This window comes from Ruditapes philippinarum, unplaced genomic scaffold (genome assembly GCF_026571515.1).
Source record: "Ruditapes philippinarum isolate M1 unplaced genomic scaffold, ASM2657151v2 ctg1843_1_1_1_1, whole genome shotgun sequence".
Classification (NCBI taxonomy): Eukaryota; Metazoa; Mollusca; class Bivalvia; order Venerida; family Veneridae; genus Ruditapes; species Ruditapes philippinarum.
Genome location: NW_026865464.1, coordinates 67,956 through 81,981, shown reverse-complemented (window position 1 = coordinate 81,981; position 14,026 = coordinate 67,956). Strand labels below are relative to the sequence as shown.

The following is a 14,026-nucleotide window of genomic DNA, read 5'->3' as shown; positions in this document are numbered from 1 at the left end:
CTGAGGGAGAGGGAAGGTCGAAGAGGGCCGACCGCTAATGTTGTAAGAACTTGGGCCCAACCCGTTTGCTTTTGCTGTTTAGAATACATATGAAATTTGTATCTGTATTGTGTATACATGTATATAGCAATAAAATATGATTAAACTAATTTGTCTCTGACTGGAATTAAATTTTAACACATGTACACAAACGTTCCTTTATTTTGTTTGGGTGTTACACGGCATGATACAACAATAGTTTTTTTATATAGTGACGTGAAGTTATATACGTAGTTGTTTCTTATCAATTTGTTTTGCTGAATTGTTTACCTCATAACTAATAATAACAAAAAAGATAATGTGAAAAGGGAAGCACATCTTTTTCTAAATATAGAATTTGTTCTTTTTTAAGTGAATGAAGACGTGATTTTAAAACGTCAAAGAAACATTGTTTTGTCAAAAATGAAATGCATTTGTATTGTGCCAAAATACGCAGTACTTGTCCTAACTCTTAAAAATAAGCACACAGTATGTCACGAAGGAATATAATTTAATTGACTCGGTTTTTTCATAGTTTTATGAGAAGATATTTATGTTTAAAGTAGCAAAATAGAGAAAAGGGGAAACCCTAAAAATCTCCAAAAAGTCAATATTGAAAATGTTCCAGGCTCGGTTTGATTGAAGCTGTTTATGGACGGGAGTGAAAATTAAAATCTACTATCTACACATCCAAGCACCGGCTTAAGCAGTTTCCTAATTTCAAAAAGAAAATTGTTACATTTAAATTTACAAATATTCGCTGATATGTTCATTGTGCGATGATAATGGAACCTTTAGTGTGACACATTCGTGGCATTTGATGAATGGCGGTGTATGATCCCCAACATCAAATATTACTATAGTCTAAAAGGAGAAAACACTGGGCGAAACTAAATAAAATGAAATTTAGAAAGGGGATAAGAGGTAATGAAGTCGGAATATCACAGACAAGCTGTCAGAGGAGCAGGCAACATATCTTGAAAGTTATTATACAGTATTGTAGGAAGAATACTTGATCCACCTAACAAGGAAAATATTAGATAGGAGAAACTATAAAATACCACAAACAGTCACGTTATCTATTTTTTACAATGGAAAAGAAGATATTTTTTCACCTTGCTCATTTTGACGCTAATTTGACATTATTAGTCCCGGAAATTAACGAAATGTTTCGGATTTTGACGAATTCTTGAAAACTTTATTGCCTTTAGTACTTTACACATTTAATTTTAAGACTGTGACAAGGACAATTAAAATATATCATGACGTAATTAAGACAGATTAAGGAAATAAAATAATCAACAACCACAAACTAAAATCTAAAACTTCAAATGAGTAGCTTTAAAAACAGTGCAGTGAGATATTATCTTATCACCAAGTGAGATAAAATTGTCAACAATTTATATTCGACAGTTTAACAAACAAAAGATAACGCCGATTTTTACATACCATTATTCACGATTCAAATATGATTTGAAAGGTTTAAACGTTTATTAAACAAATCGAACCGTTATCAGTGCTTCATTGAAACCCGGATATTTTATATGTTAAAATGTCGTAAAAACACTGTCTAGCTATAGTTTTTGCTAAACAATATAGGAAATATGGCAAGAGAGAATTCACCGATCAGCTTGTGTTTGAAGTACATACTTTTCTTTGAAAACTTCATCATCTGGGTAAGTTGTAAATGTATTATTTTATCATCCGTTATTGTACATGTATACTTTAATATAATATAAAATTTTACCCGTAGCCAGCTGGTGGGAACTGAATCTTCCCATGCGACTCGTGCAGACCTAGATCAGCCGGCACATCCGCGACATCTGACCATGGCCTACACTGTTCGCTATTCCTTTTTAAATTGTTTTTTTTATATAGGTTGAGTGAATGGATAAGTCCTTTTAACATATTAAGCGTGGAAAGAATTAATATGCCAAGCAAGGTCGCGTCTCGTCTCTTTGAGCAGTACGCTGCCATTAGATTGGCCTTATTTCTTTTGGCGTTACATTTTAAAGATCCTGTTGTAATTGAGGTTGTATACCACACTTAAGTGAAATTTTATATATGTATATCAGTATGCTTACAAAACAATTTTCAAACATCGAAGAATATGTAAAATATGTACTGCAACTATTTATACATATTATATGTAATCATTGAAATATATGCATTCATTTCGAATTGTAAAATTTGACTTCAACTTTATAGAAAATAAATTTTTATTACCTACCTTTATTTACATGAAATGTTAAATTAGGTAATATCTTTATAAATACATGAAATGCTTTTTGGAACTTACAAAATTGATAAATCTTAATTTGAGCATCATATTTATGATGCAAAACCATAAAATATTGTGTTACAGGATCTTAAATAAGAAGGGTATAATAAACTTTATTAAATAAGTGATTTGTCATAGCCTAAGGCAAATAATATCTCCAGAAAATTCCATAAATGAGTAACTTACCAAACAGCTCATTTGCAAAACATAGGACGATAAAAAAGTAAAATTCAGTAACATCTTACATTATACGATTATATGGAAAGTATCACAATTAATAAATATTAAAACATTGCAGTACAACGTTGTGTATGCATTTTCTTTGTGGTTTCTTCCTTTTTGTGCAGCTTTGAAAGGTATAATGTTTATTTTTTTTTAAAGTTTAACCATTAACGACCATACATCTTTTTCAAGGCCTTTAATTTGTTATACATTAACATGTAACTATTATGATATATAAAGTTAGAAAAAAACAACACTTTCGTTGGTTTTGCGCGATTTTAAACATATAAAGTGTACCAGTATAAGTAGTAAAACAATCGCGCTGTGTTCTTTATTGAGCCACTCTAGATCTTGCAAGGAAAAACAATCTACTTCACATTTTAGGAAGCTCACAAAATTATGTCACAAGTACTTCAACATCGCCTAATTTTATGACAGTCACACATCTTGCAGTTGGATCGGAAGAATCCTTTTTGTTTACTTACGAACAAAAGGACTGAAATATCTGTTTTGTTTGTTTTTGTTTTTAAAACCTTTTCAAATATTAAAAAGTATTTTCATAAATATGATCATGTTTATAAACGATCACTGTTTCAGCCAAATATTTTATTTTTAAATATTTTACGAAACTGCAAGTTTGCATAACATAGTTTAGTATGCTACATGTAATAGTGATACCTCAGATTGTTAAATGCAAAGTCATTGTAATTATTATGAGTACACTAATTTTTAATTTTCTGAGAGGAATAATAAATGGTGTTTTAAATCTACATTTCGGGTTTTAAAAAAATACAATGACAGTACCAGGAACATAAATTACTTCCAAATCCCGAAGGGTAATAATAAACATGTTGATATAAAACAGCGGTGCCAGATATGGATTTTTTTAATATGTGGATTACACCAAGTGTCTATATATTTTCAAAGTATTGATATATTTATAATATAGGAAAAGGCATGTAAATAAGTTACCGAAAAACAGTGTATAAATACTGCAAAGGCTAAGTTCTGGTAAATACAACCATTTTCCATATCCATCCTTAATCTTTGACAAATTTCACACTCAGATTAGTTTCCTACTTAAAAAGACAGCATAGAACGTCTTGTATTTATAACAATTAAATTGAAAAATATTCCTTTTTCATTTACTATAAAGATACTAGGATTAGCTGTGACGGCATTAGGTGCTTATATATTGTACATCAAGGATAAGAAGGTGCATGACGCTATAGACTTTTTCTTTGACCCATCAACATTGATGTGTACAGCTGGGTCAATCACTATAGTTGTTACATTGTTCGGCTGGCTTGGAGCACTGAGGGAATATACATGGTGCTTACGACTGGTATGTATCTTTGGTTCCCCTTTTCCTCACAACTGTATTGAAAGACCATCTCCAAAATACGACAACACATAAAAAACCTCTCATTTAGGACCAGCATAATTTTTCATATTTCAATATCAATTTCCAAAGTACATGGTTAATTTTCAACAAAGACCCATCTTCTTCATTGTGCGACAGGTTTTTATACAAGTATCATGTCTGGTTTACAAAAAGATGTTTTCTCAAAAGTTCAAATTTTATTACATATATCAGGTATGTTTGACCTTTATCGCTATTATGCATAATGCTTTTAAAAACGTTGCGGAGAGTTAACCTTTTATTTTTTCTGTACCAGCGTAACTGGATTCTAAAGTAACTACATGTCCATATTTTCTTTAAATTTACGGTAAAATAATAGCTTATCATTTAGTAATATGTATGTTTTTCTCACGCAGTATAACTGGATACTGACCATATTTTTACTTGGAGAGATCGTAATCGTGGTGTTTATTTTCGTCTTCTACTTTGTACCAAACGCTAAAGAAGAACTGGGTCTATTTCCGGCTAAAACATTCAAAAATGCCATCAAGAAGTATGGTATTGTAGAAGACGATGATATGAAAAACCTCATAGATAACATGCAGTCATCTGTAAGTTATTTTTTTTTCAGTTTGTTATTTTGCTTAAAGATATATTATGCTGAAATTGATATTTGAAAATACTTATAATTGATATTTATTATACAACTGCTATGGTGACTGCCCGATAACACTTGCCTGATAATTATATTTTAAATCAGGTTAGTATCCTGATATCAAAAATAAGCCTCGCCCATTTCAACGGACTTTTTTCTATAGATTATATTCTCATTTTTACATATCACTGTAGACCTATTGAATTCTTCAAATTCGTCCCTTTCTAGCCCATATCAGCCTCGCCTGGTAAATGGATATCAAAAGACAGTAGCATGCTTTTCTCTAAATTTACTCTCTTTTCAGATAGAACAAAATAAACATACATACATATTTAAACACTACGCGCTGTAGGTTAACGCAGTATGAATAAATAGAAAAACTTTCAGTGCTTTTAAAAAGGATTTTTATTGACATTAGAGTCGGTGATTTTTAAGGAAAGACCAAATTAACTTGAAATTAACTTGAAAAGTTATAGGAAATGCGTCTTTCCTTTCAAAACATAGTTTGTGCATTCTCTTATTCAAGTATATCTTTCAAGTATATAAACAATGTTCAACCTTATAAGTTATTTGGATACATTATAAAAAGAATAGACATATGAGCCGCGCCATGACAAAACCAACATAGTGCGTTTGCGACCAGCATGGATCAAGACCAGCTTGCGCATCCACGCAGTCTGATCAGGATCCATGCTGTTCGCTTACAAACCCTATATCAAGTAGAGAAACTGATAGCGAACAGCATGGATCCTGATCAGACTCCGCGGATGCGCTGGCTGGTCTGGGTCCATGCTGGTTGCAAACGCACTATGTTGGTTTTGTCGTGACGCGGCTCATTTTATCTGTATTGTAATATTAAAGAAATGAATATTGTCAGTTCACATACTGAAAGATAAATATACAATTTATTTTACAGTTAATCATGTACAACTTACCTATTGATTAAATTATTAATTTATTTCTATTTCAAGTGAGTCAACATGGCAACATCATAAAACTTATACCAAGCAAACATAAAATTTATGAATGTACAGATAGCAATGTTAAGAGCAGTATTAACAAAGGACTTACAATGAACATTTGTTTCCATTAGGTTACATAATACCATATTTACATACGCATGTACTTAATATACTGTTTGTACTTTTAACCACCTTAACAGCAGTATACATGTTACATTACGGTGTCCCGTTAGGGCCATAGTTTCTTGGCATCGTCGACCTCTGATAAACCAAAAAAAAGCCGAAGCGACGAAACGATACGCCGAAGCGACGAAACGATATGCCGAAGCGACGAGACGATACGCCGAAGCGCCAAAGCAAGGAGACGATGCCAAACTGCTAAATTACGGCCATCGTTTTTTTTGCATCTGCGAAATATTATAACCTTAAAACGCCGAAGTGATGCTTCAACGAGACGATACACCGAAGAGACGAGACGATTAGTCAAAGCGACGAGACGATACGACGAAGCGTATAAGGATTTTACACCGGCTGCGGTACATACCGGAATATCTAGATTGAAGGTAACTGTTTACGGTGTTGACTCATTTAAAGCGCGCTACATGTCTTTTTCTAACCCGGTGTACAAATTAGATAAAGCAAGATATAATAAGATGCGCTGAAGCGACGAAATAATAACGCAATTGCAAGATGGGAAGATGTGCCGAAGCGACGAAAAGATGCACGAAGCGACGAGACGTTACACATAAGCAATGAAACGATAAAATAATTAGATGCATCGGAGCGAGGGACGATACGATGGTACTATATTTACCAACTTTCGCGTGTTATTTATCATGTCCTCGCAAAATCATATTGCTACTTCGGCGTATTGTCTCGCGGTATTTTCTCGGTTAAACAAATAACATAAAAATTCATCTGATCTAGATTCCAAGTTAAGGGAATATTTTAACTTCCCTTTCATTTTAATAGAAATGTTAATTCTATTGAAAGTAATAGAACCGAGGCGAAGCGAAGATACGCCAAAGCGACAAGACAATGGAGTTTGTAGATTCAGGTAAATCAGAGGAAAGCGATGCGAAGAAACGATACCGTACAACATTCATTCAAATATTCAAATACTAGTACATTTGCTTTCAGAGCAATATATTATAATGTCATCAAACAGAAAAAGTGCATATACATGAATAGAAAAATGATATCATATAATAAGTGACTCTGCACGAATTGATTCTACATATAGATTTATCAATTAAAAAGCGAATTTTCAATATGTACGGTGTTTACATTCTGGTTCTATTTCCGATTTAAATTCAAATTGAAATTGAAAGTACTGGATATGAATAAAAGATAGAAAAAATATCCAATTAATTAAATGTAAATAATGTATATATACATGCTAAGTAAGCAGTAAGGTTTCGCTTAACAAAAAGTTTATATGTTCCAATATGAACTTATGATTGCACCAGGATTATAGAATTCGATTCTGTCAATATTGACAATCAGAATCGTCAAAAGAGTGCTATTGATAATAATTTTATTACAAAAGTTTGTGGTAATTCTACAAAATCTATTTCAAGTGTTACAATTTGAATGTAAGTAATCTAAATTAATACTTACTGTATGGATGATTCATGTGTCAAATACATAATACAAAAAAGGTTCAATATATGGAATAACTAATAACTTTTTTTTTGTTTGGCATCTTTTCAAATGCAAAATATTTCAATCGTCATAGAAAATGAAAATCTGTTGATTTAGAAAGTAAAATTAGAGAAGCATTATCTAAAAGCAACCACTTCTATATCAACACACTCAAGACATTTGAATAATTACTTATTTTAATAGTTATTATATAGATATAACAATCTTTGAAGTTGTCAATAAGTAGTCACAATTACAGATTAGTTTAGTGATATCAGCATAAATAAGCCGGAAATCTTTGCATCTTCTCTGCATTGAATATAAGAAAATAAAACCGTTTAATAGTATATTCAAGTATAAGTATTAATTGCTTATTGGAGAACCTAAATTAAGTAAAAGCATAGATATATAAAAGTAAATTGCACATTATTTATATATTTGTTATTATGTTTGTAGAAACTTTAAGTACAACTTATTAAATGTAGAAGATATTTTCGGGATTTCACTTTTTTCCAGATACGCTTTTCTTAGTTTTGTAGGTTAATTTCAAAACTATGGCTGTTTCCTACTTCTTCTTAAGTTAGATTAAGATGAAACAGGTAATAATCATCTTTAACTGATGTAAACATATTTGTCGTTGCTGTTGTTATATATAGATATTAGATATTATATATTATAACTTATACAAAGTTTAACTTAAATCGTTAATATATTTCAAACAGACGGTAAACTTTTGTTATGCCGGCTCGCCACGAATCTATCTAAAAATTTAATCGAAGCTTTGCTTCCAGCTTTCTACAAAATTTATCTGTCAGGGCTGGAATCCAAAATTATTTAGCCAATCAAATTTAATCTTACATAGCGTCAAAAAACCTTCAATTTTCACGCCATTTTTAAAAAGCAGCAAGTATTGCTTTGAGCGCAAAGATATAATGATGATTAAAATGTTTGTTTTCATGAATTCTTTTCAATAAATCATATTTACACTGACTTTTGATTTAGCGATTTCACCTGTTTTCTCTGTAGTAAGTTTTCGTTTGGTTAATTAACATAAGTGTACATCTGGTTCTGTGCATTTTTTTCTTTTTCTTTTTTTCCGGTCATTTTATCCTTTCCGGTATTTAGGGTGGGGGGAAAATCCCGGGATCCGGGACGCCCGGGATCCGGGATAGTATTAGATATATAGGGAAAAGGAATAAACTATATTTGTGTTGATTATTGTCGTTGAATCTTTGTACAGGAGATGATCATTATACCAAGCCCTCTTACAATATAGTACCCTTTTATGCTACTATGAGCAAGTTGTGCTCTGATGAGCATAAACAGGAATTTGGATCCCTATTCATCTGTTTTCCCTAATGTGTAATTTAGTTTCTCTTTAAATGATATCTATGCAACCAAAGACTGCATATTAACCACACCACAGCAGTCCTCTTTCATAGTTGTTCATATTGTTCTACACATAGGTCAAGGACACGTCTTATATAGAAACGCATACGCACACCTTTATACCTTATTAATGCCTTAACCTTAAATTTTTGGCATGTGGTATTGCCTTGTTGACCACTTTAAAATTTTGTTCATGTATCTACATCATATCCATTTGTTTAAAATGTTTCACTTACCAAGATGAAGTGGACATAAGTTTTATTAAAATGCTTAGGGAAAATATGTTTAAGTCTTATTGATATAAACTCAATGCCTTCAGCTTTAATATTGAAAATATACCAGTGCCTTGAGAACTTGTACAAACGAAATGTTAATCATGCCCTATGAATCTAAATTCGCCCACACCCAAGAGAGTTCTTCAGTAATATATTCCTGTATATGACTTGTGTCTGTCACTCATTCCAATACTAAATAACATATTACAACTTAACTTCGTATAAAGAGACATCTTTATGAATTCTATCTATCTAACATTTTATGGTCAAGGTCAACAGGCCATATAGTAAATGTGCATAAACACAGGGACTTCATTCTATCTGTTTGCATGCATCTTCATATATACTCATATTTCTCGTTGTTAAACTGAGAGAACTGGCTTCCATAACTTTACATGTCACTTTTATTTTGATGTTCGCTGAAGTCTCTTCAGCTCACAGAACTGTCATTTTTACATTTAAACACAGCCCTGGAAAAAAATTACGAAGCGAGTCGCTACTAGCTTTTTTAAAAGCTAACCTTGTCTCAAGAATAAGATAAGCTTTAGATTATTTTAAAACATAATCAGTTTTACATCTAATAACTTTATCAAATGTATTTTGCTTGAAGGAGCCGGCCATTTCGAATTTCATTTGTTAGCGGGTCATATAAACAAACACATATCTTTGTAGCTTATGATATACGTGCTTCCAAAGATAACAAATCAATCTATAATTATCCTATGTTAACAAAATAATGTATTGACGTCATTAAATTATACATTTTCATATTGCAGTTGGAATGCTGTGGGTTTAGCGATACAGACACCGGATTCCTAGATTGGAATGACAACGAATATTTCAAATGCAACAACACTGCGGCTTCAAAAAGCTCAACCAACCCGGAAGCATGCTCAGTGCCGCCCTCTTGTTGCAAATTAACACCGGTGTGTTCACAAAACTACTTTATCTTAAGTTTCATGGCATATTCCTTGCTGTTTTTCTCTCAAAGACGACATATTTTTTGGTTAATACTTGTTGTTTGCGGCCGTAAAAAGCTGTTGCTAGGTGTCGTGAATGGTGGCTTTCACTTTCCACTACCGTCCACGAGCAAGCCCAATTAAACCAAGCATGTGCAATATTTTCAGTTTTGCGGATTTGGGCGTTCTTTATGGAGTCATTTTCTCTCTTTTTATTTTGTGACTCTTTAGAAACCATTGTAAAAGGACCACAAGTCTTTTGAGCTTTTAAAAATTCTTGACCTTTGCAGGATTATATTTTGTATTTGAGATATTAACTATCTTATATTAGGTATTTGACTATTCAATGCTGAATTTTTAGATTGATTTCCTAGAGTTTACCGTTATCAGTTTGTTTACTTTTAGAGACCTGTACTCGCTATTTTTTTTTCTGCGAGGTAAAAACTATTTTATGTTACTCCTTGATTCCAGCACCTTTTATTTATTTTTTACTTATTTGCTGATGTTTCAGGGTGAAATGAAGAATGTACTTTGTGGTAGAAACGTTATGATACTGGATCAGGTAAGAGCTGTTTGCTGTAGTTAACAGTTGTTTATTTTTGTTTGGGTGGTGTTAGTATTTTTCACTCCGGATCAAAGGCAGTAAGTCACAATGCATTTACCCGATCACAGTTTAGCCGCCGCATCGTTCCTGGGCAGGCTGTCAAGCAGTTTTCAAGTACTAGTTGTCTTCACTTTCGCAAGGAACTGTTTTCTGTACATGACAGAGTAGATGTACAGTGCATATGACCGTTAAAAAGGATTTCAATCATAAGGAAAGTGGCATGCACCGTCCAGGAATCGGACCCGATTTTAGATTTATTGTCCAACACTTTACCTAGCTAACGGAACGGTGCCTGTATTTGTTTATTTGTTTTTGACCGAATATTTATTATATAGAAGAATTTCAAATCTTTCTAATGGAACAGAAGGCGACCATCCGATTTTAATTGCTTAAAGTGGATAAGTAATTTAACTACTTTCACACTTATATTGTATTAAATTTAGTAGCTTTTTACGATGAGCAGTGTGTAATGTGGTGCTACAAATTTTGCCATGAACAATGTATATAGAATTTGGTATTTTTCATAAATCGAGCGGACATTAGTGCATTTTTCATTATTAACACGTTTTTGATAGCTGACAAAATTTACTAGGGATTAAAAATCTTGAATTGAACACGGTAAATGAGGAATTTCAAAAATAGCAGTGCGGACATTGTGTTGCTTTAAATGACGAATTTACTGAACTTTGAATACAAAATTTGGTATTTTGTATTAATCGATAATTTACATGTTGTTCTTTTTTTTGGACAAAATTAATAAAATTTTAATGATAAAAATTTGTGTTTTTTTATGTACACATTTTGAATTTAACCCTGTAAATGCGGAGTTTTCTCCACATTTCTAGTTATCGAATTTTTGCTCACAAAACATGGACAAATTTTGTTCGAAATATTATAAACAATAAAAATAAAATCAATCGACATTGATTATTTAAATTGCAGACTGGCAAGCTTACTGAATCCAGCAGTCATAAACCTATATATAAACAAGGTTGTATGAAGTCTGTAGGTACATTTATAAACGACCATGCAATTACTATAGGCGGAGTTATGCTCGGCGTCTTACTTCCACAGGTTCATTTATTACATTATTTCTTATTTTACATTTTTTACATTTAACATTTATTACATTTTTCATTTTTTTTTGCATCTATTACATTTTTTATTTTTTATATTTCTTTAAAATATCCGTAAAACTTATTCTCATACCACAAGCTCGTGATATTTCGGCTCATTCCGCTACATTCCGTATCTTTTTAAGATTTCAAGTTTTTATAATATTTTTATCTTCATCGCTTCATTTTTACTTATTTCTGTTCGATTATATCAAAATCGTTTTATGTTTATGTATGTTCATATATAGAGATATCAAATAAACATAATGTCAATGGTGCTTAATATCTCTAGGAAAAAAGTATGCAAATAGATATATGTAAATTTTCTTGTCGGTAGATATCATTCATAAATAGTAAGAATATAAAATCCCTCATGTTAGATACCGCCGTGGAAGATAATGAAAATTTATAACGTCATTGGCTATTCTAAAATTCTTATGTTTATTCTTTTTTTTCAGATGTATTTTATGTACGTAGCTCGGACGCTACGAGAACAAATACTTCATCAGAAATCTAAATGGTGATATGGAACTAGCTATAATGTCATTTTTTTGTTCTTGCCTCTACATCCAAAATGAGTGTTCATTACTTTGCATTTACGTATGATGAACAATTAAATTGTGATTACATATCATAAGAATGAATATTTGCTACGGTCCTTACCCACGGATTTCTTTTGTTTTATTGCCGATATAAACAGCACGCGTTCAGACTTTTTGATGTTCAATTGTAAAATATAGTAATTTAACATAGGCGTGAGTCCTTTGACATAGCAAAGTATACATAATTTACGCAAACTAAATTAATGGGGTAGAAAAATATCGACAAAAAAGCAGTCAGTGAAATTTTGTATAAGATGGCCATTACATACATTTTTAAACAATAATACTATTTTAAAATTCTTTGCATAATCTTTTATTAAGTTTGAAAATTAGTTTACCTACCTGGTAGGCTGTTGATGATTCTGATCGATAGATAATCGACTTACCGTCCAATGTCAAAATGAAAGGACTCTACAAAAGACAGGATACGAACAAATCATAGCTGAACATAAAGAAAGACAACAAGAGCACTGTTCTATTCTTTTGATTAAAATCAGTTATTTCTCTTCTTCAGTATTCTAATAATATGACTAGGATATTGTTTGCATATCATTGTTAACTATTTGATTTACATTCAATTTAATAAAAAAACGAGTAAAAGAAATAAATATTTGTTTACAGAGTATTTACACTGTTAACCATGTTTTTTTGCAATCATTATGAGAGTATGCATGTCGATAAAGCAGTAAACGTGTTACACATATGTTACTTTGAAATAAGATATGTCAAACGGTAAGTACAATGTATAGAAATGATACGAGTAGAATCAAGTCAAAGGAACCAGATGAAGTTTGAAATAATCTCTCGTGTACAGTCACATTACATTAATTAAATACACCACAAATATCCTAGAGGAAAATATTGAATGTGTCGCATCACATAAACCATTGATAATAGTTAAATTCTACCATCATCACTTTGCGCCCTTGCACAAACCAGGGTCATCAACAACAACATCCACATGTATGAAGCAAGCTATATCAACAGCGAATACTTGTTGCCATGTTACCATGTACTAATGTATTGGCCGAGGATATTTTCGTTAACCTTATCTAGAGAATTTAGCTACATTATTAGTACTTTCTGAACAGCTTTAGAGAACCACAAAAATATACTTCAAACTCAATTTACAGATTGTTTAAATGGGGGCCCACTGAGGATTTTTGTCAAGACGGGACTCGAAACATTTTTATCCGAAATTTGTTAACTTTTTGAAAGAAAATCTGAACCAAGAACAATTTCTTTACAGTGTTTCATTTGATGTATGTAAGAAATTCAATTTTACGTTATAAGTTAGCTAAGCGCCAAGACTTTTCGGAGGCGTTTTTCATTTCAGTATGGTATCCAATGCACAAACCGTGATACTGTTTCTCTTTAGTTTTTACAATGGTCACGCTGCAATTTTGATAAATATGTAATTAGTGTTTAGCATAGTCTATGAGGTAGGCCATGTTTGTCAATGAAACTCTCGCTTAATTGTCCTGGTATTTAATCATATATGATAATTTGACTGATGAAACATAACCTGTAACAAAGCAAACTTTAATAGCCTCCAGTGTCCATCAATTCATTATTTATTTCTCTCCTTCATGATAAAGCTAGTAAATAACTACCTATAATGCTTGCTTCAAGTAGCTTTGACATTTCAATCAATTAAGACTTTGATAATTTAGTGTTGTACGGTAAATAAAGAATTAATAGACTGAATTTCCCCTATAAATTACCATGTTGTCGTGTTATTTCGCCATAAATAATGTTAAAACAATTACTCATTAAGTAACGAAATATGATATATGTTAGTCAGGACAACAGATGGCTGTATATCTTTCTTGAAATACTATTTTGAGAAATAAATAAATCTTATAACAGTAGAATGTTGCATTTTAGTCAGCATAGCTTTGTGCTGTAATATGTTGACCCCCACCCTCTCCCAAAAA

General features: G+C 31.8%; 1 protein-coding gene across 1 annotated transcript; it reads left to right on the top strand.

Annotated features, from left to right (window-relative positions):
• Nucleotides 1-1,326: 1,326 nt before the first annotated feature.
• On the top strand, nt 1,327-12,712 carry LOC132729139 (tetraspanin-33-like). The gene is made up of 7 exons (XM_060714880.1): nt 1,327-1,694; nt 3,678-3,866; nt 4,301-4,495; nt 9,586-9,735; nt 10,280-10,330; nt 11,315-11,446; nt 11,946-12,712. The coding sequence occupies exons 1-7, from the start codon at nt 1,623-1,625 to the stop codon at nt 12,009-12,011; spliced, it is 855 nt and encodes a 284-aa protein (XP_060570863.1). The 5' UTR covers nt 1,327-1,622; the 3' UTR covers nt 12,012-12,712.
• Nucleotides 12,713-14,026: the final 1,314 nt, after the last annotated feature.

Coding starts and splice junctions, on each gene's coding strand:
- LOC132729139 (XM_060714880.1), top strand. CDS start 1,623: ATGGCAAGAGAGAATTCACCGATCAGCTTGTGTTTGAAGTACATACTT. Junction 3,867..4,300: donor ATACATGGTGCTTACGACTG/GTATGTATCTTT, acceptor TTTCTCACGCAG/TATAACTGGATACTGACCAT. Junction 9,736..10,279: donor CTTGTTGCAAATTAACACCG/GTGTGTTCACAA, acceptor CTGATGTTTCAG/GGTGAAATGAAGAATGTACT.